Genomic DNA, 24924 nt, shown 5'->3' with positions numbered 1-24924 from the left:
GGGAAAACCACTAGGTCGTTCAGATATGACCTAAATCAAATTCCTTATGAATTTACAGTGGAGGTGATGAACAGATTCAAGGGATTAGATCTGGTAGACAGAGTGCCTGAAGAACTATGGACGGAGGTTTGTAACACTCTGCAGGAGGCAGTGACCAAAATCATCTCAAAAAGAAACGCAAGAAGGCACAGTGATTGTCTGAGGAGGCCTTACAAATAGCTGAGAAAAGAGAAGCAAAAGGCAAGGGAGAAAAGGAAAGATATATCCAAATGAATCCAAAGTTCCAGAGAATAGCAAGGAGACCTAAGGCCTTCTTAAGTAAACATTGCAAAGAAATAAAGGAAAACCACAGAATGAGAAAGAGAGATCTCTTCAAGAAAACTGGAGACATAAAGAGAACATTTTGTGCGAGGATGGGCACAATAAAGGACAGAAACAGTAACGACCTAACAGAAGCAGAAGAGATTAAGAAGAGGTGGCAAGAATACAAAAAAGGTTCTTAATGACCAAACCCATGATGGTGTGGTCACTTACCTAGAGCCAGACAGCGTGGAGTGTGAAGTCAAGTGGGCCTTAGGAAGCATCACTACAAACAAAACTAGTGGAGGTGATGGAATTCCAGCTGAGCTATTTCAAATCCTAAAAGATGATGCTACTAAAGTGCTGCACTCAATGTGTCAGGAAATGTGGAAAACTCAGCAGTGGCCACAGGATTGGAAAAGGTCAGTTTTCATTCCAATCCCAAAGAAGGACAATGCCAAAGACTGTTTAAACTAACAGACATTTGCACTCATCTCACATGTTAGCGAGGTAATGCTCAAAATCCTTCAAACTAGGTTTTAGCCGTATGTGAACCGAGAATTTCCAGATGTACAAGCTGGATTTAGAAAAGGCAGAGGAACCAGAGATCAAATTGACAACATTCACTGGATCCTAGAGAAAGCAAAGGAATTCCAGAAAACATCTACTTCTGCTTCATTGACTATGTGAAAGCCTTTGTGTGGATCACAAAAAAACTGTGGAAAATTCTAAAGAGAGGTGAATACCAGACCACTAAAGACCTCTAAAGAGATGGGAATACTTATGTGCCTCCTGAGAAATCTTTATGCAGGCCAAGAAGCAATAGTTAGAACCAGACATGGAACAACTGACTGGTTCAAAACTGGGAAAGGAGTAATACAAGGCTGTATATTGTCACTTTGCTTACTTAACTTCTATGCAGAGTAAGTACATCATGCAAAATGCTGGGCTGGATGAATCACAAGCTGAAATCAAGATTGCCAGGAGAAATATAAACAACCGCAGATATGCAGATGATACCACTCTAATGGCAGAAGGTGAAGAGGAACAAGAGCCTCTTGATGAGGGTGAAAGAGGAGAGTGAAAACCTGGCTTAAAAATCAACATTCAGAAAACTAAGATCATGGCATCCAGTCCCATCACTTCATGGGACTGTTCTGTTCTGCCAACAGAAGGGGGGAAAAGTGGAAACAGTGACAGATTTTATTTTCTTGGGTTCCAAAATCACTGTGAATGGCGACTGCAGTCATGAAACTAAAAGACACTTGCTCCTTGGAAGGAAAACTATGACAAACCTAGAGAGCACATTAAAAAGCAGAGACATCACTTTGCTGACAAAGGTCTGTCTGCTCTAAACTATGGTTTTTCCAGTAGTCACGTATGGATTTGAGAGCTGGATCAGAAAGAAGGCTGAACACTGAAGAATTGATGCTTTTGAATTATGGTGCTGGAAAAGACTCCTGAGAGTCCCTGGGACAGCAAGGAAACCAAACCAGTCCATCCTAAAGGAAATTTACCCTGAATACTCACTGGGAGGACTGATGCTGAAGCTTTAATACTTTGGCCACTTGATGCAAAGAGCCTACTCATTTGGAAAAGTCCCTGATGAAGGCTGGAGAAGGAAATGGCAATCCACTCCAGTTTTCATGTCTGGAGAATCCCATCGACAGAGGAGCCTGGCAGACTACAGTTCATGGGGTCGCAAAGAGCTGGACATGACTTAGTGACTAAACCACCACCAACGATGGAGGCAAAAGGAGAAAGGGCGGCAGAGGAGGAGATGGTTGGATGGCATCACCAACTCCAGCAGACGTGAATTTGAGCAAAATCTGGGAGACAGTGAAGGACAGAGGAGCCTGGTGTGCTGCAATCCATGGGGTCGCAATGAGTCAGACATGACTTAGCCACTGAACAACAGCAGCAAGACGATACACCCTCCTTTTAAATTAATTAATGGTTGTGCTGGGTCTTCGTTGCAGTGCTCAGGCTTTCTCTAGTTGTCGAGCACGGGCTCGAGGGTGAGCAGGCTTCAGTAGCTGCAGTGCACAGGCTTTGTTGCTCCTCAGCCTGTGGGATCTTCCTGGACCAAGGATCGAACCTAAGTCCCCTGCACTGGCCAGACCTTTAACCACTGGACAACCAGGGAAGTCCCATACTCGTCTCTTTAGTCTCAAGCTTAGATACAATGTCATTTTTTTTCCTAGGCGATGGCCATTGGCATTATTAAATACACAACTTGATATGTAATTTTATTACTAATTTTTATGTACGATTTTACTAGTCCATGACTAAGACTTTTTTATTTCAAATCTAAAACCTGCCCTATCTTAGAAGACGCTCTCATTGCTATACACTTGAGAAAACACAAACGCTAAAGTATCTGGAATTTAGAGCATTCTCTGGTCACTACTTGGAAACCCAGAACACACACAGACTCGACTGTGTCAGCTGTAAAGGGTAACAGAGAGCAACAATGCTTTGGTCAGACGATTCCTGACACAAAATACTGCACGTTTCAAGAAGATGAACAGTTCAGACTGCCAACCAGACATCCCCAACATGCTTCTTTCTGTTTCTCACTCTGGCGGGACCTCACCTCCAAACACTTCCCAGAGCTTCACCCTCCGATCCATGCCTCCCGTGGCCAGGAGCCGGGAACCTGGGCTGAACTGCACAGCGTTGACCTCCCCGTCATGCGCGTCCTGCAAGACAACAAACGCCCACTTTCAAATTGGGTTAACTGTCACCCCCAAGAACGGGCTAATACAGACGGGGACGCTTACCACACGGTAAACACTGGTCATTAAGTCACACTCCTGGGTTCCCAGCCCAGAGTCTCCAAAGATTCTATTATCATTAAACTCCTACAGTTCTTTTTCCATTTATTTAAATACTGTGCAAACTTCTTAAAAAGCATTCAAAACCTATAGAGACTAACTGCCTAAAGTTTGTCTTTGAGTTAATTTTATTTCTTCTAAGAATAAAGTAATGTTAATCTATACTATGATCCTCACAGCTTAAAAGTAAGTCTGTGATTAACTGCCTCTCTTCTGGTCCAGACTGCATTAATAACACACATGAAACTGTATCAAATTAGTGAAAACAATCCTTTTCTTTTTAAAAAAGTCTTTCCTTTTGGTTGTCCCAGTGAGAGTGCGCCCTAACAGGGAGAGTCCTGACAAGAGCAGGCGCCGGTCCTGCCACAGTCAGTATCAGAGGGGCTCCGGAGCTCCCGCTGGGGACAACGGCACCCATGTGCACTGTCGGCAGCAGGGGGCCTCTGCCAAGTTTCTTAACTTCCTGAAGCCTTAGTTTGCTCATCTATACAATAAAGACTTCCGCAGCTCCTGTAAGCTCAGACCACATCTGACCACGACCAGGCCTTCAATAAAAGTAACAGGTGTTATTTTGGGAGAACTTAATAATTTTCAGAGAAATGTCTTGAGACTGGCATCCACACTGGACACGTCTGAAAAGATGGCATCTGTGTTTAAGCTGAGAGGGGAAACCAGACAGGAAGCTCCCCAGCCTAGAATGGGGTGAGAGAATAGTGGACGTCACTATCATCTCCTGTCTGAAAAGACTATGGATTTCAAAATATCCATGAGTAAAAAACACTATGAGATCGGCTTTAAATTGCTCCAGCCAAAGTTTGTGTATGTGTGTGGTCATAAGATTGGCTAATATGACTAAATGAAGCTGCCCAACAGCAGTTTTTAATCCCTATCTCTGCTTATATTTGAAAATTTTCATAATAACAAGGCAGGGGAAGGGGAAGACTTCAACACATGGATTATAAATATTAAATCATTAAACAGGTCAATCACTTGCCTAAAAAGGTCACTTTAGGAACACAAAATCTCATCTTCGCCTTTGCTTGGGACTGAAAAAGGTACCTCAACTGCTGAGAAAGTGACTCGTAAAGCTGACTGGAATATAAACAGCACTTATGATTGCTCTGCCTTCTCACCATCCTCTTGAGTCCCAGTGCTGGAAAGCCATCTGACAGGCGGTCCAGCTTTCCACCTCCACATGACTCCGTTCTTTCCAGTGCTCCCTTTCACTGGGAGGTCTCAGATTGAAAACTTGAGATCATGCACCATCACACCCGAGGCTGCCGCTCATCAAGCCCGTGTAGCTGGTTTTGTTGGATACTGGTCTGCTGTGCACTGCCGACTCTTCAGAAACGCACACTGACAGAATCCCATGTTGTCAGCTGCTCCATTACCCCATACACATGACTTAAATGTGATGGGAGGGAAAAATGGGCTGCTGGGAGCTGAGGGCAGGGCAGGGACTGTGACCTCACGTGCAATCAGACCTTTTACCAATCATCACTGACCTCCGAGGGGCCCGGCCCGTTAAGAGAAGCACAGGAGCACTGGGAAGGGGCTGTAATAGTTCCCCATCTACCTCCTCCTCCACAGCAGGACTCTCTTTACAATGACCAAGGTGGCCACTTAGTCAGCCAGTTCACTGGACAGAAGTAACTATTAAAAGTTCCCCTTCATGCCCGAAACTGAAAGCTCCCGCCATGTAAACTCCATCCCATTTTAACAGCAAGTCTTTCTCTCTCCAAAAGCTGGCTCTCCCAGTGCAATCCGAGCATCAGCCCAACTAACTGGGCTCTGCTGTCCCCACTGACCCCCCGACCCCCTGACCCCCCGACCCCCCTGGCTAGCCCTGAGCCAGGGATTGTTTCCCTGGGAAGGTCTCATGCCTGCTCAATCACACCAGCTGGGACCTGGATCAGCCTTTAGTTCTAGGACCCAGCTTCTGACACCAGTGTCGGCTGTGGCATCACAGCAGCTTCGCCCAGGCCTGTGTCCTGCTTCCAACCAGGTGCTCCTGATGGTCAGAAGTCACACGGACGTGCGCATAATTAAGCCAAGAGCTGCCCAACCGACCTTCCAGAACAGATAGCTGACTAAAAACTCTGCACTGGAGCCAACCAGTGACAAGAAATGACAGAGTTATTCTCTCAAGTTTCACTATCCGAAATTAGTGCTCCCCTGTCCCATCCCTTGCATCCTTTCTCTCAGCCAGTCCCATATATCACAGAGGGTGGCTGGAAATCAATTCTGTTCTCTAAAGATGAGGAAAATTAATGTATTTTGCTTATTTTAACAAAGCAATCTTGCTTTGCTTATCAATCGCTTATCAATCAAGCGATTATCAATCGCTTCCATCAGAGAGCCAACGGGTGTAAAAGTTCCATGTAAATGAAATAGGAACAGAAAGCTTAGCTGCAGCAGGAGAAAAGATCCTTCAATGGTCAGGCTCTGTTTCCACGAGAAGCTGGATGAGGCTTGGGGATGATAAACCACACTTACAAAGACAGACATTGCAGTCGTCGGCACTCGCACTTCTTTACCAGCACCGGGATGAGGATCCACGTTATCCTGGGGAACTGGAAAGGAAGAGACAGAGCGCCTCCTAAGAAGTAACATAAAGGACAATATTAGGACTGTGTGGGCTCACTGTCCGCCCACCTCTCAGCAGGGACTCAAAGACGCCTTTTATCAGTAGCTTCTTTTCCCTTCAAGACCCTCCAAACCACAGAACGAGCCCCCCGAGTCGGAAGCCCCCTGACGCAGTGACAACTGGAAAGACAGCACTTACCTTCGCTCTCCTTCTCGCTAACTCACGGACTCCAAAACACAACACTGAAAAGCAAGCCTGAACAACCGCTGCCCCCATCAAATAAACCGCTAGACATGTCCTCAGCTTAAAGTGACCACGAGCTCCAAGGGGGCTCGTGGGTATTTTCACAAAACTAGTTCAGCATGATTCCTATGCCTGGTTACCATCATCCTCGGGGTACGCTGTGGTCAGGGTGGAGCTGAACACATGCCAAAAGGAAGAGCGGCCAGAGCTTGAGTTAACTGTACAAAGAGCTCAACCTATCTGCCCCGCTCAGAGGGCGGACGGGGTGTCTAGGCGCATGCAAAGCGTCCTGGTTATTGGCACACGGACGCGTGATGGCTGGGCAGTGAAGCGGTGATGAACGTGGTTATCAGCGACCCACACTCGCATGCTGGGCTAGGACAGGATAATGTTTTCACCTGGCAGCATCAGAAGAGTGATGTCCCAAAAGGGGAGACTCGGACAGACTAAAGGGTAAGGCCAGAGGTCAGCACGCAGCGGGATTAAGAGAGGAAGTTGAGGGAAAAAAGGAAGAAGCTAAATGAAAAGCTGAAATTAAGGCATCTGCATATACTCTGCACTGAGATTCTGGTGCACGTTTAAAAAACACTAACAAATCATATACATGTACTTAGGTATATTTATACACACATATATATATACACACAAGGAAAGGTGAAGGTTTTCTAACCTACCCAAAGATATTAGTGATAGAATCCAGAAGGCCTCCAGCAGGCTGCGAGAGTCGCTTACTAAAGAGGAGGGGAGGATAGGTTTAAACCTCAGAAACATTCTGCCCAAACAATCAATCAAAAACAGTCCACAAAAGTTCGTTCCTGGGGGTATGTTTCCCACCGAGTGCCCAAACTCCAGCAGAGAAAACCCTCCAGGGACTGAACCACCAGAAAACAGAGGGAAGATAAAAGGGAACACTCAGCCTCGAAATCTCAAAAAGAGTAAGATTCCCTAGCCTTAAATTAACTTCCCCGGAAATGATGCTTTGGACAATAAACTAACTGACCTAACAACTTCTAGTATGGTTAAGGACAAACCCCATCCTTTTGGTCCTGCTTTGGCAAATTAAAAAAAAATCCTGGAGCCCTGGTAAGAATTAAACAGTATGCTCTAAACAATCACCCAGCCTAACAAGGTCCCTCTTTCAGGAAGTTGCTACCACTTCTTTCTGCTTCTCTTCACGGCTGGAGGCACCACTGAGGGATGGTTCCCTCCTACTTAAGGAGGGGCGACTGGAGAAAGATGGGGACGCTCTGGAGCCCATACCCTCCATGGTCGAGTGAGGGGGGCTGCACGCTCAGCCAGGGGCCCCGCACTGCTCTCTGGTCCTGCCCACGGCGGCTGCCAGGGTGCCCCCCATTCCTGGCACAACCTGTCTACTTACGTGGCCGCTCTGCTGATGGCTCGCACGGGAGAGGTCTCCTCAGGGTGCTCAGAGGTTTCATCCACGAGGACTTCAATATCATCATCCCTGGAAAGAAGGGCGAGAGGCCGAGCCTTTGCTTCTGCTGAACAGAAGCTCTGTGATGGGCCTGCTCTGCTAAGGCCAACAGGCAACACCACTTCCTAATCACACACAGCCCAGGAGTCTTGGCTGGGACAGAGCAGGTTTCAGCTTCTCTGAAGAAAAAGGAACTTCCATCAGAGCAACATGAAAAGAAACAATCTAAGTCGGATCCAGAACTCCAGCTGAAAATAACCTGAGAAGGGAGCTTTGGATCTCTTCAGGTCTAAAGACAGCTCCCACTTGAAAAGCACTGAAATAATGGCTTATTAAGTCCCTAACCACATAACCAGGAGCAAGGAAGATTTTCCTTTTCAGAAGTCTCTTGCACGCCAACCACCGGCCTGCGGCACTCAGCAAGAAACAGTTCCCAGGAGGCGGGCTCAGCAACACATGGAGGACAGCGAGGGGCAGCTGCGGTGCGCAGGAGAACGCCAGGATGAGGGGAGCGTCCAGGGCAGGAAGCACATGGACTGCTGAAGGGCAGGGAGACCAATAGGCGCGTAAACAACCGGCGCTAAGTACCACTTAAGAACGGAAGACAGGACAGCGGAGTCTAAACGCAGTTTATCTTTGACTCTGGCTGTTTGATGCTTAAGTACTTGGTGTTTCTGACATTTGGTAAGTTCATCACATTACATGCAAAATAAGTCACAATAATGTGCTCCTGGGGTCTCGCCTGGTGGGCCAGTGGCTAAAACTCTGTGCTCCCAACGTAGGGGGCCTGGGTTCGATCCCTGGTCAGGGAACTTGATCTCATGTGCCACAATTAAGAGTTTACATGCCTCAGCTAAAGATCCCACAGGCCACAACAAAGGACAAAGATCTTGCGTGCCGCAACTTGACATGGCCAAATAAATACTAAAAAAATGAATGTGATCCTCTGCTGTTTATCCCACCAGACGCAAAGCCCCTCTGGAATTCCCCTTCCTCCCCATTTTCCTGGTTGGAGGAAAGGCAAGTAATTAGTTTGGTCTTAACGACCTCCTACCAAGTTGCAATCTTCATGGAGAAGTAAACTGATAAAAACTAATAACCCGAGACTTTATTACCAAATGTTTGGATTCATAGGAACTTGGAAGAGCTTCTCCCATGATTAATTATCTGGATTATGTAAATATAATCTATACTTCAGAACCTGTTACCAAGCAAGTCAAACCAAGTTCAAGTAAATTTATTTTCCTTGGCTACTGATTCCAGGATCCCGTGTAAGTGACCCCCATCTTGGCCAGGGCTGAGAGAACAAAGGCGGGCCTGGAGACAGAGAACAGGCTGGGCTTTCTTCTCCTCTCACTGGTGGTTTGGGAGAGCCATCTGTGTTCATACAAGGGTAACAACAGAAGAGCAGAGTCGGCAAGAGTGATAAACATGAGCTGAGCCCACGTAAATGGTTTAAGACAGAGCTGAATAGTTGCAGGTACTTGAAACTGCGCAAAGACCGAGAACCATGAGAAAACACCAGCATCTGGTAACTTATCAACACCCTTCAAAGATGGAAGAAGCCCTACAATTAGGGAAGCACGGGAGAGTAAGAGCAGGACTTTACAGACACCCTGAGGTCTCCAGCCTGCCCCACCACTTGCTCTGTGTCTGGGGCAGGACACGTGACCTTTCTACACCTACTCACCTGTTCACACTGGCCAACAGCAGGCAAGACAAACAATGCTTTCATCAGCTGTTACTTTTAAGGAGAACCAAATCTGACTTCTAGATCAACTATTTATCTACTTTGCAGCTCTGGGCAAAAATACCTGACATTCACTTTCCCCATGTGGGAAAGCAGAAGATAGACACACACGCTACATCTAAAAGCAAAGGCTTGGTGTGAGATCTGCTATAAGTCAAGACCTTTGGCCGATGACCCCTAGATGAAATGAAACCATTCCCCTCCCTTTATAAGGAAGCAACCAACATTTTAAAAGGATCATAACCATAATACTGTATTTCACGATATTATTTCAGTGTCGGGGGCGGGGGGGGGGGAGGGCAGGGTGGGAAACAAATCCTGAACCAGAGCAAAGGGAATTTAGTCACTAAAATACCCACCACTCTCAAAACAAATCCTCAAATCTCAGGGAAGACCCTCCACCTGACTCCAGATTAGGAAAAACTCTATCTTGATTCAATTCCTTGTGTTCCAGGAGATCCCAGTTTTTACTCAGGCTTCAAAAGTTTGCCCAAACTCCACATAAAGTCACAAACCAAGCAGAGAGCAGGAGACACAACCTGAGCCCAGCATCACACTGCAACGGCTCCAACTAGAGGTAGAAAGTGGGTCAGGATGTCAACAGGAAGACCTCGAGGCTGTCGCTGGTTAAGGGTGAAGGAAGTCAGAACTCACTCTTCCTGGAAGCCAACAACTTCCTGGAAAGTAATGAGTGTTTTTCATTTTCTCTAAGTCTTTTACTTTTCTTTCTACAATCTATAAAATGGTTTCACAGAAACAAAACATTATAAAGCTATTTCAGAAGAGCAAACCAAATGACTAAGAGCACAGTTTTAATATGCACTTCTCTACTCACTGCTCAACTGGCAGAGGCTCCTTCGCTGCTTCTGCGAGCTCCTTCTGCAGCCGGGCTTGCCGCCTCCTATTAAAAAAAAAAAAGTCCACTATTTAGGTCTACTTAAAGCCAACAAGGGGTTTGGCTCTCAAAAGACTACTAGCTCTAATAATATATTTTAGATGCACTGAATATTCAAGTAACTACTGCCCTCCGCAACCATACCCAGAGGCCCAAACCCACACTTTTGCATCAGAAAGGACCCCATTATAATGGATTTCAGAACAAAGCCCTAGGAGGGATTAAGTTATTAGAGAAAGCAATGAACCAGCAGAGAAGCCTGTCCATCGGGACCCAGGGCCTCTCAGGACAGAAGCGTGCACCAGGTTCATCCAGGGTTAGTCATGACGGAGACTTAGTTTTCTGCAGTAAACAGTCTCACACTAACATATCAAGAGCACGGATAAATAAAAATGTACGTATTCCTGGCACAGTTTTATTATTTTACAGGTTTTAACTTATTTAACACTTATAACAAGCTTTGAAGGTGAATACTACAATTCTCATTTTACAGATGCGGAAGCTGAGGTAGAGTGAGATTCTTCAGCTGTCAAAAATGTATGCACCTTCAATTTACTAAGGCTGACACCCAAGTCTCGGCTGTGGCAGAAGTTTCACGGGGTCCGCAGTTGCTTCACTCTCTCCCACCTCTCAGAACCATTTTTGGCCTTCCTTCCCAAGTCCTAAATTCAGGAGCTTCTTAGCCTGTGAGCCTTGGTCTCCCTTGCTTTTCCACGGTGATTTCACTTGTATCTGTGGTTTTGCCTTTAAGGTGGGGGGACCCCCCCAACCTACAACTCCAGCCCTGCTCCTGAGCTCAGGTCAAGAATTCTGCTGGAAATTTTTTTTCTAAAATGCTTCTACCATAGTGGGAACTTTCAAATAGGGCAAGGTCCTGCACGTGACACAGCAGAATTTGGGACAGAACAAAGCTGTAGCTTAACAAAATGCTTTACACTCTCAATCCCATGCCTGACCTGGAAGATGAAAAGTCAGTTTTAGTTTACAGGGTAAGTGACAAAAAACACAAAAATTAACAGATTTTTCGTAGGTGGAATTAAGAGGTGACCTCTAAACCATCTCTGAGGGGAAAGCAGAGTCTCAGCGTGGGGTGTGTAACGCTCCTCTACAGGAGAGGCAGCCACCCGGCAGGGGCGGGTACAGCACACAGCTCAAGGCACGGGGAGAAGAAAACGGCCGCAGCCCGCTTTCATCAGAAAGGCCGACAGGAAACCTTCTCTGAGAGCTGACAGCTTCCCCAGGAGCGTCCCACACAGCGGCCACTGTGCCTGCAGGGACACACCCAGACGAGCAGCTATTTCAAAAGAGCGTTCCACTGCAACCCAGGTAAACAGAAGCTGCTAGAAGGGGAAGGATACCTAATCTGGGAAACTGGTAGGAAGAGGGGTAGGGGAGAGGCTTCCGAGAAGGAGGAACTAGCTGCGTCAGGTGGTGAAAAGAACGCCCAGGCCCCACAGGCGCAGCCAGAGGGTGATTCGCACAAGGGCACATTCCCAGGAGAACATTTCCTGGGACACACCTGGGGCCGGTGTGCCACCCGCCTCACGCCCCGCTGTCACCAGAAAGCCCGGGCTGTTCTTGTCTGCAAGACGTTCCAGCACGCTCCCTCCGCGTAGCCGCAGGTCGGCTTCTCCGTCAGGCAGGTTCTCACCTGCAGCCTATCAACGTCCAGGGAAACCCCCGTGTCCTCACCGCTCCCCAGCTGCCTAAGAGCTCCACATATAAGCCACACGGGGAAGCCCAAGAACACTGGAGTGGGTAGCTGTTTCCTTCTCCAGCGGATCTTCCCGACCCAGGAATCACACCGGGGTCTCCTGCATTGCAGGGGGATTCTTTCCCAGCTGAGCTACCAGGGACGCCCTTATAAGCTACACAATTTAACTTAAACGTGAGACAGAAAGAATATGAAAAGGATAGCTCACTTTTTCTTAATATTAACTTAAGTATGTCTGTTTTAAAATGACTTCATAAAACCCCACTGTACAAAAATATCAGTTTCTTTTCCTCCCAAGGCAGACACTGCTTCTGACTTTTCACTTCTGTGAATAACAGATGATTACGGAATCGTATTTGTGAGCCACTTAGGATGAATGACTCACTTAGGATGAATTCCAGCAAGAGGAACGCTTTGCAGGCACCCGCCATCACCAGAGCCCTCCAGAGGGTTGGAAAATCAGCCCGCCCCCCATCAGAAATGTCCCACCTACCTTCCTCCCAACAACCCTTTTAACCAAATTCACGGAGCCCATCCACTTCTTTTACGATCTATGCTTTACATCCATCTGTCTGAATGCTCACCTGTTTCTTAATAGACTATACTAAGGACATGCATTTTACAGCTGCACACCCTCGTTGGTTGTTTTACAGTGTCCTTCAATGTTAAGAAACCTACGGTTTTCATACGGTTTATTTTTTATTACCATTACCTTTCATGTTTATAAAGCCTTCCAATACTCCTATTTAGGAACTTTTCACAAAACAACAGAGAGTAACATTTCTTCCTTCTACCTTTTGCTTTCTGTTTTCACACAGATTTCAAAATCTTTCTGCACACAGTATTTGGTAGGACTAAGGCTCATTGTTATTAAGGTTCTTTCCTATTCCATGTATTTGTGCTTTTAGATTTTAACTACGATAATCTTTTCAAATTCTAAACTACTGACGTGGGGATTTAAAATCAAATGCTCTAAATCTTTTAGGCTCATTACTAGTGACGTTGGCCCACAGTCATTCTGTACACTGGCAAGATCAGAATTTTTGGTTGGATCAATTTTATAAAATGAGGGGGGAGGATTTTAATCTTTTTCTAATTCTGGTTTAATTTATAATGTTCAAGAATTAGCTTTTCTTCTTGAAACATGGAAAGAATTCACTGGCAAATACAGTAATGTGCCAAAGCCCTTCAGGGAGGTAATCCTTGGCTCAGTTATAAAAGTGTTCTCATAAACGCAAGTCTCTTTTATACCCACAACTGTCCCTTCTCCTTCTGTCGGTGTTCCCTGACGCCCCCTCCCTGTGGTTAGAGCTGCCAGGTGTGCCTTGCTTTGCTAGGTTCTACTGTACCAACGCTGAGACTCAGACTGCGGGTTCATTCTCCCACCTTGAGTCCTTTTCATTCTCCGCGTTTAGGCGGTTGGCCTCCTGGGCTTTCTCGGCCATCCACCGGGTGACCAGCTCCTGGTTCTCCTCGGAAGTTTTCCGCAGCTTCTCCTCGAGGGCGGTGAAAGTGATCTGCAGGGCGTCATATTCATCCTTCAGGGTCTGGTTGGCTCTTTCAAGGTCCTGAAGCTTAGTGCGTAGCTCCTGGCACTCGGTCTCCAGGTCAGAGATAGTCTGCAGGTATTCTGCAATTCTGAAAGCATGAGAGGAGTGAAACCATAGAGCTGCGTGAGCCTGGGCCCTGCAGTGACCTCAGCCACCAGCACGGGCACCTCACCTGGCCGAGCCCAGCCCCTGTGGTTTAGGGACAATTCCATTAGCAAAGGCAACACCTCGGGCAAAATTCACCAGACTCTGAATGACAAGCTAAGGCACCGTTCAGAGAAACAGGGTGGGAAGGAAGAGGGAGCTTCTGATGCTGAATAACAGTGGTGATGGGAGCTCAGCAGGAGGCCAGGGATCCATGCATTCCGACTGATCTCGCCCTCACTGAGGCTGAGCAAGCTCCCCACCTTTCTCTCTAAGCCTCCGGAGAGCCCTCGCAGCAGACTTGGAGAACAGGCCCAGAGGAAACCCAGGCTCCCCTCCAGCTCGAAGGTCCCAGGTCTGGAGGCTCTGTTTATCTCGTCTGGCAGGCTTCTCCCAGATGAGGGATAACCTGCTCATAAGCGCACCCCCGTTCCTGAGCCTTTTCTCGGTCCCACGCCCACCACAGGAGACGCCGCTCCCACAGGTGGCAGTGGCCGTGGGGAGAGCTGGGACTGCCTCGCGTTCGCTTCCCAGAGCCAAGCCTACACCTCAGGCGGGTGTGTGGGTGCAGGGATCCCGGCGGCCTGGGGGCACTGTGCTTGCCTTTCGCATCCCAGAGGGTAGAAAAGGACCCCGTGCTACAAGTGCACAGAAATGAAGCTGGTGCTGCGTCCAGTGTGGGGGCTGTGGGTCCCACGCGCAAGAGGGCGGCAGAACAGCAAGTGTGACCCCACGCCCGGTCCTGAAGGAGGCCTGGTCTCTACTCACTTGGCTTCGTTCATCTGCATCTCCTTGTCCTTCTGCTGCATTTGGTTATTCAGGTCAATCACCAACTGGGCTAACTGGGGGGGGGTAAAGAACATGTTCATCATTAACAAGACAGTTTAGGACTTCACTTGGAAATTAGTAACAGTGACTTATTTTAAAGGAAACAAAACAAAACAAAAACCAGGTGCCTGTGCCTGTGGGGTTGGGCCAAGGCAGGAAGAAGAAACAAGCTGGTGGAAGAGAGAAGGGCAGACGGGAAGGCTCACAAGCTCAGCGTGTGCCTCCCACTGCAGGCAGCCTGGGACAGACCCGTGATGCTCCAGGTTGCCTGCCGGGCTCCTGCTGAGAGCGCCTGTCTACCTCTCCACCCCAGCTACCTTTCCGGATTCTTTAGCTGATGAAACCATCAACGCAGCTGAAGATCTTTATAACTTGCCATTAGACCACCATCCAGGGCAAACAGAGCCCAGAAAGTGCTTCATCCTAATGAATTTTCCTGAAACTGCAGGGTTCACAGTTCATGATGGTTATCAGTAAAATGTTCAGTCGATCGAGGAGTAGGGTTCTTTCCACGTTTTCTCCGCTTGTCCCTTTCATGCCACCTGGGAGTTACCTCGAGGGTTGCTGATATTGGCGGGGGCGGGGGGGGGTCCTCACCTTTCCTGTTGTTTCATTCCCACAGATAGAGCTGGCGATGCTGTATGCAACCTGGATGGCTGCAAATGCCCGTGGAAGTGCCTGTCCCCCGCTGCCCCCACCCGCAGGGAGAGATGAGAAGGGCTATCTTTCTTTACCTCCCCACGTTTCTTGTGCAGTTCAGTCAGCTCTTCTTGGTGTTTAATTCTCAGCTGGGCCATTTCTTGCAGCTGACTATCATTCCATGAACCATCATGTCCGGGACTAAATGCCCCAACCAGGCAGATGAGGAGAACATGCAAGAAAGAGGGGGAAAAAAAAAAGAAAAAAATAAGACCTTATTCCCCTTCCGTCAGACAATGGAATAGTAACTTTGGAATTTGAAGCCTGTACATGACAACACAGCCAATAAAGCAGTTCAGTTCTCCAGGCCAGTGGAGTCCTAAGTCACTACCAACCTGAAGTAGAAAGCGGGACCCGTGAGACACAGGTAAAACCAACCAGTCACAACCCAAACCACCAGCCGTGTCAGGAATAAAACATGGCTTCTGGAATGACGTTCAGGTGAACAGGGAGGAGACAACGCAGTTCCCTCAGTCAACAAGTGTCTGAGAGCCAGCTCTGAGCCGGGCCTGTTCTGGGAGTGGGCAGAAGGGAGGGACACGAAGCTGTGCCCGAGTGACGCTGCGATCGGCCAAGAACACAGACCACAAGCGAGAGGGTGCACAAAGGCTGGTGGTCAGATGCGCTGTGAAGAAAAACGTTAGCAGCGTAAATAAAGAGGGACAGGACGACAGGGCTCCTGCTCCACGTGGAGTGACCAAGGCAGCCCGAGAGATGACGCCAGACTGGAGACGTGACAGCAGTGCAGAACTAGCCGTGCAGGCCTGGGGACGGGGCCGTGTGAGCGAGGGAACAGCAAGGGTCGCAGAGGCTGGAGGCGGGCTTCTCAGGGTAAGTGTGCCTGCACCTCCAGGGCAGGGGTGCAGGGGGTCAGAGAGGAGCAGGGAGGCCACGCAGAGTCTCCCAGAACCCTGAGGGCTGTGGCTTTTCCTCTGCATGACCGGAAGCCAGTGAGGGTGTTGAGCAGAGGAATGACTTACGTTTCAAAGGATCGCTATAGCGGCTGGGTGCAGAGCAGACTGCAGGGGGGCAACGGCAGAAACAGGGAGATCAGTTAGCAAGTTATTTTACAGTCTGGACTCGAGGAAGTGCAGATCAGGACAGGGCAGCGGCAGGGGACATGGTGAGATGAGGTCAGATCCGAGCTAGATCCACTGCGGAGAGAGACTGCAGGACGTGCCTCTGAACTGGACGTGGGGAACAACAGAAAGACAGGAGTCGGGGATGACTTCAAGTCTTTTGGCCTGAGAGGCTGATCAAAGGCAGATGTCACCACCTCAGGAGGAAGGGCTGTGGGAGGAGGTGGGGGGGCAGCGGCGGCTGAAGAATGAGGTCACCTTGGACATCCATGAGGGCACGCCGAGTGGAAACGGCACATTTATTAGAGCCTGACTTTAAGTAAAGAGGTCCAAGCTGGAAGCTGACACAGAGACGCTGTCAGCAAACAAATGGATCTGAAGCCATGGACTGAGTTCAGGCCACCTTGAGAGCCGACGGAGTTCGGGAGAGTCTGCAGGTGTGTGCAGACTACCTCAGAACCAGAAGTAGGTGATCAGACTGTGGGTGGGTGATTCAGGAAATGGGTCTCGGCTGGAGCTACAGATGAAGATCATCAGACTGTAGTGAGCAGCTGAAACCACCACCCAGAGGAAAGATGGCTGGCAACCTAGGGTACTACCATCTGAAGGGTGAATGGGGGGAGCATCTCCTCCCAGTGACTAATAAGAGATAAAGAGGGAAAGGGGAGCAGAGTGATGCTCCCTCCGTCTCTAGAAGTGTTTTTATCACAGGTGCTAAGATACCCTAATGCTGCGTTCTCTGAGCAACAGTGCTTCCTTAATCTTGGCCCAAGAGGTCAAAGTCTGGAGACTAGAAAGTGGCACATGCCTTATCAGAAACCACCCTAAATGAGGCAATAAAAGCAACAGGCCTGGGTAACTGACTCTGTGTGAGAATTAGGAAGATAAGAAATAACTGCTATCAAATTCTCATTGTAATGCAAAGCAAAGCAAAACATCAAACTAGTCCCTTCTTCCAAGAAGCTGGCATTGTAGAGAAAAGATTCCTGAGACAAAGGCAAGGACCCAGGGTGCTCATTCCTCTGCTCAAAGCCTTTTCACTGCTTCCAATTTTACTCACCAAAAAAGTCAAACTTCTCATAAAAGCCGAGTGCTCCACTAGGCAGAGAAAAAGAAATCATCCAGACAGCAGGTTTTAAGAGACTCTTGGGCCTCATCCCAGATGGACTCACCAGGTCCAAGAAGAGGGCTGATAACCTGCTCTGATGGTCTGTGTCTCCAACACGCTCTTGGACCTTCTGGTGGCTCACAAGGACTGAGCAGCCACTGAGACAGTCGTTCCTAAATGTTAGAGGCCATCAGAATCACCTAAAAGGTTTCCTGAAACAAGACTATTGGGCCCCACCCCGAGAGCTTCTGAAACAGGAGGTCTGGGGTGAGGCCCAACATTCCACATTTCTAACAAATTTCTGAGGCTGCAGTCCAGGTAGCGTACTTAGAAAACGGTTGGAGTCAACTACATCCCAGGCCAAGAGTTTCACTTTAATCTCTTCTGTTAGCAAAGGGATTAAAACACTGAAGAGGGGAGCCAGATAATTGATGACAGAAAGCATTTTAAGCACAGTGTGTTTTAGAATTAACTAGAATGGGATGGGCAGGGCAGCACTTAAGGACAGCTGGGAAAACACAGAACGCAACCCATCAGACCCCGTCTCTGGAACACCCGCCAGCACACACCTCTTTGAGTTGGTTTCCCCAAGCGGCTCAGGTCCTTGAGAACAAGGACTCTGGCTTGTTCATCTTCATATCCCAGCGCCTGGCCCACACTGCAGTCACAACCTGTCTCAGTGAACAAGACCCCGCCACAGTCCCGGAACGGAAGCACAGGTAAGCAAGGAAGGGGGCGGCACTCAAGTGCAAACCAAGGGACAGACGCAGAGGATGCTGTGGGCAAGGAATCAACCGGCCCGGTGACCGCAGAGGGGGAGTGTCGCGACACTGAGGCAAAGAAGCCATAGCTGACTTGTGGAAAATAAGCACAGGAATGAGGCAGTCAGGAGGAGGCCTGGTTAGGAACACAAGTTTGCAGGAAGGCAAGGACCTCCATTTACATTACCACCCCAGTGCTGTGCTTAATCGCTCAGTCGTGTCTGACTCTTTTGCAACCCCATGGACTGTAGCCCGCCAGGCTCTTCTGTCCATGGGATTTCCCAGACAAGAATACTGGAGTGGGTAGCCTATCTCTTCTCCAGGGGAACATCCCAACCCAGGAATCAAACCGGGGTCTCCTGCACTGCAGGCAGATTCCTTATCAGCTGAGCTATCCGGGAAGCCCAACCACCCCAGTGATACTCAGTTAAAAGAATGTTGTATATTTATTTATAGTAGTTTTCCAAGCAAATGAATTTAGCTGATAGATAAAAGATGCAGGACTATAGTCACCAAGAGTCTTGTTGTTCAGCCGCTCAGTCGTGTCCGACTCTTTTCGATCCCAAGGACTGCAGCACACCAGGATTCCCTACTGTTCACTATCTCCTGGAGCTTGTTCAAACTCATGTTCATTGAGTCAGTGATGCCACCCAACCATCTCATCCTCTGCCACCCCCTTTTCCTCCTGCCTTCAATTTTCCCCAGCATCAGGGTCTTTTCCAATGAGTTGGCTCTTTGCATCAAGTATTGGGGCCTGAATATTCATTTGAAGGACTGATGCTGAAGCGCCATTACCTTGGCCACCAAGAGTCTAAATAGAAATAAAATGTTTCAGGATTTCAGTTGACTGAATTTAGATGAAAAAAGGTCACGTGGCTTCTCTACACCTAAATTGACCAGAACACAGCAACTACTATTTTAAATACTGAGAAGGCCTCCCAGGGCCACAGCTTAGGCACGATCTCCTGAATTGTTCTTAGGCAGAAATGGAGCTGAGCCTGGGCCATCTGTCCCTCTCTCCACTCCAGTCCTTCTGGAGACCATCTCGCCAGATGAGGAAACATGGATGGCAGGTAATGAGCAGATATGGCGACCGGAATAAATGAAATAAGCTACCCCAAGCATTTCTGTTTTTCTTCTAAAACCCCAAGTTTCCATCAACTTTGCTTTTACAATGGGTAAAATGTAACTGACATACCAAAAAACATGTAGATTTTAGAGCAAGAATGGGTATGGCTACCATGTAAGTTGTATGCATGCATAGTCATATCTGACCCCGTGCAACCCTTTGGACTGTAGCCTGCCAAGCTACTCTGTGCACGGCATTGTTTAGGCAAGAAGTGGGTGTCATTTCTTCCTCCAGGAGATCTTCCCAACCCAGGGATTGAACCTGCATCTCCTACACTGCAGTTGGATTCTTCACCCACTGAGCTATTGAAGAAACATGATGAACAAATGGAAAAGGAGGACAGTAAGACTCTAGAATGATTCCATTTAAGCTACTTAGGAGCCTCAGAGAGTGAATGACCCAAGTAAACACACCAAACTCCCTAACATGAACATACACTCACACATTTAATGAAGCAATACTTACCCTTCCTATTAAAATGCAGATTTCCCCCTAGTCTTTCTTTAAAAAAACAAAAAACAAAGCTTTCTGAAACTCACTAGTGTGACCGCATACTAAAATATGCTGCAACACACTGAACTAAAAAAGATTAAACAGACCTGTACCGCTTATGTTTACAGGCCTTTCAATCCTGTACCAGCAAGATCTATTTGAATCTGTTCAAGAGTACTTAAACCTTATTATTTAGAAAAAGTGAGGCTTCGTAGGCTAGAGGAGAAGCTGGCCTGGCCGCTCGTCTGAAGCAGTTTCTCAAGCTCACAGCGTACTGATGATGAGCCTTCTAGGTGGGGAAGTACCTACATGCCTTCAAAAAAAAAAGAAAGATTTCAGCTATGTGGCTTCAGAAGCTTCGATTTGAAAGGAACTGACAAAAACTAAAAACTGTAAACTGAAAGTTGCTCAGTTGTGTCTGACTCTGCGAGCGCATGGACTATACAGTCCATGGAATTCTCCAGGCCAGGGTACTGGAGTGGGTAGCCTTTCCCTTCTCCAGGGAAATCTTTCCAACCCAGGGATGGAACCCAGGTCCCCGCACTGCAGGCGGATTTTCTACCAGCTGAGTGACAAGGGAGGCCCCAACAAAACTGGAACACAAACACAGTACTCGGTTTGCTTCGAAATTAGAGAACTGTCAACTGAACTGAGACAAGTTTCAATTAAAAGGGGGACATAAATAACAGAGGACAGTTTCCAAATACCTTATCTCATGCCTGTTTGGTACGTCATGCTTTTCGGCTTGTAGCTTATGGGCCAGCACTGAATGAAGATCTGACTTTTCCAGCAACTTGTTATCTATCAAAGAAAAAAAAGTTAATATAACCTATGTACACTTAATTACTACTCAATCTCTTATAGAGATCTGGACCAAAAAAAAAATAATCAGAAGATGACAGGGCTGGTTTCACTTTTAAGAGGTATCACAATCCTAGGTATACTGCACTTTGTCACCAACTGTAGCAGTCGTCCAAACTCCAGAACATACACTCCTTAGATGCTTCCTGGCCTAAGCACAGGCAGCCAGACAAAGGAATCTGAAAACTCCCCCCAAAACATTCCCCCTCCACTCTTTCTACCCCCACAGCTTCCTACCTGGGGAAGAAGAAACAAACAACACACCAGAACACAACGGGAAAATGAAGCGCTGTGTACCACTGAGTGCAAGAGGAAAACTCTACCTTAAGTCAGGGCAGGGTGCTAGGGACACAGACAAAAACAGAGTCCCTGACCACAGGAGCTGAAATACACACGGGTGGGGAGGGTGCAGGTCAAGAATAAAAAGGAAGAGCAAAAGTGAGTTTTTACTCCTTTTCTCAGATGGTTTCACAGGTGGAGCAGACAGACAGTCCAGGCAGAAGGTCTAGAGCTGCCTAGCAGGTGGCCAGAAATAAAGTCACTCCAACACATGAGAGGGCAGGATGAGAAAATTCAGACCTCTTCTTACTGGCAACGGTGAAACAACAGAGTTTAAAAGCAAGTAGTAACTGGAAGGACTGATGCTGAAGCTCCAATCTTTTGGCCACCTGATGCGAAGAGCCAACTCATTGGAAAAGACCCTGATGCTGGCAAAAATTGACGGCAAAAGGGGAAGGGAGCAGCAGAGGATGAGATGGTTGGATAGCATCACCGACTCAACGGACCTGAACTTGAGCAAACTCCAGGAGATAGTGAAGGACAGGGAAATCTGGTGTGCTATAGTCCGTGGGTGGCAAAGAGTCGGACATGACTTAGCAACTCAACAAGTGACATTAACAGATAGTAATCAGTAAGAAGTCAAAGGTTATCCTGAGGTTCCCTGCTTGACCAACTAGGCGCAAGATCCTAACACGCTGAAGAATACAGGAGCAGAGAGTTCAAAAAAGGGAGTTCTCGAACCATAATATATGTGACAGGGAGCACAATAAAGGAAGCCAAAAGTCAAGTCAGGGCTAGAAATGACGTGGACGCAGGGGGCCAGTGAGATCAGAAGTGGAAGGGGGTGCACTAAGCAGAACAAGAAAGTGACGCTGGGAAACTTACAGAAAACCCACACTTGATGTGGGCTTTCACTAACCCCACACGTCTGAGATGACAGCGCCTTCATGACAAAAATGCCATAGGATTCATGCCAGGGACCATTCCTGGTCAAGAAGAGCTTGTCTTTCCTCTTAAAGAGTTGAGCCCCACTTTTTTGATCTCTGAAGACGGAAAGCCTGGGTAGAAACAGAAACATTGTCTTCATTGATATTAATTTAATAAACTACCTCAGAAGAGGGAAGGGATTCCAACCTTGAATGTTCCCCTGTGTCAAAGAGCCCTGATAAAGATCTTCGAAAATATTACAGAGGGATGCCTGGTGATATCGGGTCTTTCAAAGGACAGGAGGTATTCAAAAGGGATCCTTCCTAAAAGCTCCTCTCACTCAAGAGCAGGATGGAGAGGGAGGGGAGGCCTCCTGCAGTCCCCACGGCCTCTTCTCATCTTCCTCTTCAGGCCCAGACGCAGGACTGACAGCAAACTCTGCCCCCCTCTTTGAGAAGCGGGGCAATGAAGAGTGGGACCGTTTTGCAGTCAACCCCTGCCTAACCCAGAGATCTGCACAGGCCAGGGCAGCCGTGTCCTACTGCTCCTCACCCTGGTCTCCTCTCCAACCGCTCCCCCGCCCAGGCTTGTACTCCTCACTAGGCTGTTTTAAGACATGGTCCCTCTTAAAACAGGACTGACCTGTCTTTCTGACTAGCCTTCAACATCCTCCACCCTCCTTCAAGATGTCCATTTTCAAAGTGCAGAAAAACATTCAATTGTGTCAATGCGATGACAAGCAAGCACCTTCCATTTATAGGCAATTAAGTAGATGGCTTTCAAAGCACTTGTATGCCCAGCACTACATTTATGAAGCAGGCAAGGCAAGCTTTACCCCGATTTTATAGATGCAGGTAAGGGAGGCTGGTAAGGGGATTGTGGTCAGACCGCCAATCCGATTTGACTTTTAGTGTGTTATCAGCTTTTAAAGAATAAGCATGTGATGAAATACCTGGTGACTAGAATCTATGTAACCCGTGAGGAGTCACATTTGAATAAGGAGTTTCCTGTGCTTCTGGCTTTCTGAACTGGGCTGCCAGTCTCTTAAGAGTGTAAGGAATTAGCGCAACAGCGGCACACCCATCATCTCCCTTTTCCTCCATTTTAGTTAAGAGGATGAGCTCAGCTAGAACCATTTCTTGGGGAAACATGTGAGAAAAGCAAAAAATGCAAAAAAGTTAGGAGCCATCAAGTCTGGGTCCTAATCCAGACCCTATCTACTCTGCCGTGCTACCCGGAGCCCAGAAAAATTACCTAACCTCTCTCGGTCTCAGATTCCTCATTTGTATAAAGGGCAACAGGACCTGTTTCAGGGAATTTTCAGAAAGAAAGTGAAACAATATGTGCCAAATACTGCAGCACTCAAGCTTGTCTATACATCAGAATTACTTGGGGAGCAGCAAGAAATACTGACCCCTGTGCCCCAGCCCATTCCTGTGGTTTAGTTGGTCTGGGGTATGGCCAGGACTTTCTAATTTTTTAAAAGATCCCCTTTCACTAGGATAGCTAGAATTTTTATTATTGCTGTAAAAAATAAAAAATAAAAAAATAAAAGATCCCCATCTAATTCTAACCTGCAGGTATGTGTAGGAACCACAAATTTAGCATGATCAGAATTCAATGAAGGACATTAACTACTATTACACTGAACCTCATCATCAACAGAATTTGAGACCTAAAGGCACACTTCAAGGGGTAGATCTGGAACCAGAGGTTCCAAGAGTGCCCGTTTCTTCCCCCAAATGTGTCATCAGTTAGGGTAAAATGGGGGGCAAGGTAAGGAAATGCTCATTAGAAGACGTCTAAGGGCACAACCAGTCCATCCTAAAGAAAATCAGTCCTGAATATTCATCGGATGCTGAAGCTGAAACTCCAACACTTTGGCCACCCGAAGCTTAGAACTGACTCACTGGAAAAGACCCTGATGCTGGGAAAGACTGAAGGCAGGAGGAGAAGACAGAGGATGAGATGGTTGGATGGCATCGCTGACTCAATGGACGTAAGTTTGAGCAAGCTCCAGGAGATGCTGATGGACACGGAAGCCTGGCCTGCTGCAGTCCATGGGATCACAAAGAGTCCGACGTGACTGAGTGACTGAACTGAACTGAAGGGCACAAACTTTTTTGTACTCAAATTGCTGCGGCGGCGGTGGGTGTGGGCCACCTTTTTCATATCCAAGTCTTCAGTAACAGTAAAGCCTACTATGTCCCGACTAAAAAGTGAATTAAGACTCAAGATGTGTCACAAAGAACACCAAGGCGGAGCGTAAGGACAGGTCTTGAGAAATGAAAGGCAAACATTTCGTGATATTCAGAGCACTATGCTAATGCTTCAAGTCAGTGCCCGCTTCAGTAACACGATGCCCGAAATAGCCAGTTTCTGGAAGCTGCCTATTTAATTACACAAGTACTGTGTGCGGAGCACCTGGGATTCACACATACAAACGTGAACGGCGCCTGCCCATGAAGAAAATCCAAGGCTTACAGGGAAACCCTCCACAGTAACACCCAAGGATAAACGGAAAAGGGGAAAAGATACAAAAAGGCATGGGGCCGTGCCAGGCGTTGGGAACCCGGGGCGGCATCGAGGCGCGCGAGAGGCGCCGGGGCTCGGCCTGGGGTTCCTGCTGGCGGCCCCGCGTGCCTCGGCGGGGTCCGCCCGCCCGCCCCCGAGGCCCGCCCGCCCTCCGGGCCCGCCCGCCGCTCACACTGCAGGATGATCTCCTCGAACGCCTGCCTCTGCAGCCGGTCCCGGCGCCTCAGCTCCTCCGAGATGTGGCGCTTCCAACGCGGGAAGACGGCAGCGCGGAGGCCCGACGACATGTCGCCTGCTGCCCCGGCGCCTCAGCGCCGCTGATCCGAGCGCAGACTGGCGGCCGCGGCCCGCACCATGAGGTAACCAGCGGGCGCGGGAAGGCCAGCGACCCCTGCAATCAGCTCCACGCAGAGGCCGCCCCCGAAGCCATCCAGGACGGACTTCCGGCTCCTGACGGAAATGGCTTTGAACCGAGCCGGAAAGCCCGCCTTCTCATCAGACGTCTCGCGCCACGCGCACGCCGGCGTCCGGCGACGACTTGCGACGCTGGCTGATGACATCATCCCTATACCGGAAGTGCCTGTGGCAGAGATGTGGCCGCTGGGAGGCGTGGGGGCCACGTTGGAGGCTTGGTCCGCGGGTTGGGGAAGGAAACCAAGGACGGCTTCCGCCCACTTGCTGTCCCCTTTGCTTGCTTTTCCGCGTTTTATACTTTCTTTCCTAGCCTACCTCTGTTTTCTTCAGTTTACTGAGCAGAAGTAAACTCCCCAC

At 48.2% G+C, this 24924-nt stretch overlaps 1 protein-coding gene and 1 non-coding gene across 5 annotated transcripts in view; both read right to left on the bottom strand.

Annotated features, from left to right (window-relative positions):
- The window catches only part of ATG16L1 (autophagy related 16 like 1), a 44295-nt gene extending 19676 nt beyond the window's left edge, over window positions 1-24619 (bottom strand). Inside the window, exons 1-11 of one of the 4 annotated variants that reach the window (XM_027537947.1) lie at window positions 24326-24603; window positions 20259-20352; window positions 15018-15123; window positions 14224-14297; window positions 13148-13399; window positions 9988-10053; window positions 7346-7432; window positions 6642-6698; window positions 6366-6413; window positions 5634-5736; window positions 2897-3002 (exon numbers count right to left, since the gene is read on the bottom strand). In XM_027537947.1, coding sequence (XP_027393748.1) covers window positions 2897-3002; window positions 5634-5736; window positions 6366-6413; window positions 6642-6698; window positions 7346-7432; window positions 9988-10053; window positions 13148-13399; window positions 14224-14297; window positions 15018-15123; window positions 20259-20352; window positions 24326-24440 — 1108 coding nt within the window. In that variant the 5' untranslated portion in view covers window positions 24441-24603. Of the gene's footprint in view, window positions 1-2896; window positions 3003-5633; window positions 5737-6365; window positions 6414-6641; window positions 6699-7345; window positions 7433-9987; window positions 10054-13147; window positions 13400-14223; window positions 14298-15017; window positions 15124-20258; window positions 20353-24325 lie in introns of all 4 variants that reach the window. The other 3 variants (XM_027537948.1, XM_027537950.1, XM_027537949.1) reach the window with 3 other exon arrangements.
- On the bottom strand, window positions 4370-4643 carry LOC113890616. Its single transcript, XR_003510574.1, has one exon.
- Window positions 24620-24924: the final 305 nt, after the last annotated feature.

This window comes from Bos indicus x Bos taurus, chromosome 3 (genome assembly GCF_003369695.1).
Source record: "Bos indicus x Bos taurus breed Angus x Brahman F1 hybrid chromosome 3, Bos_hybrid_MaternalHap_v2.0, whole genome shotgun sequence".
Classification (NCBI taxonomy): Eukaryota; Metazoa; Chordata; class Mammalia; order Artiodactyla; family Bovidae; genus Bos; species Bos indicus x Bos taurus.
The sequence above is the reverse complement of the archived record's forward strand: the minus strand, read 5'-3'. Positions and strand labels throughout refer to the sequence as shown.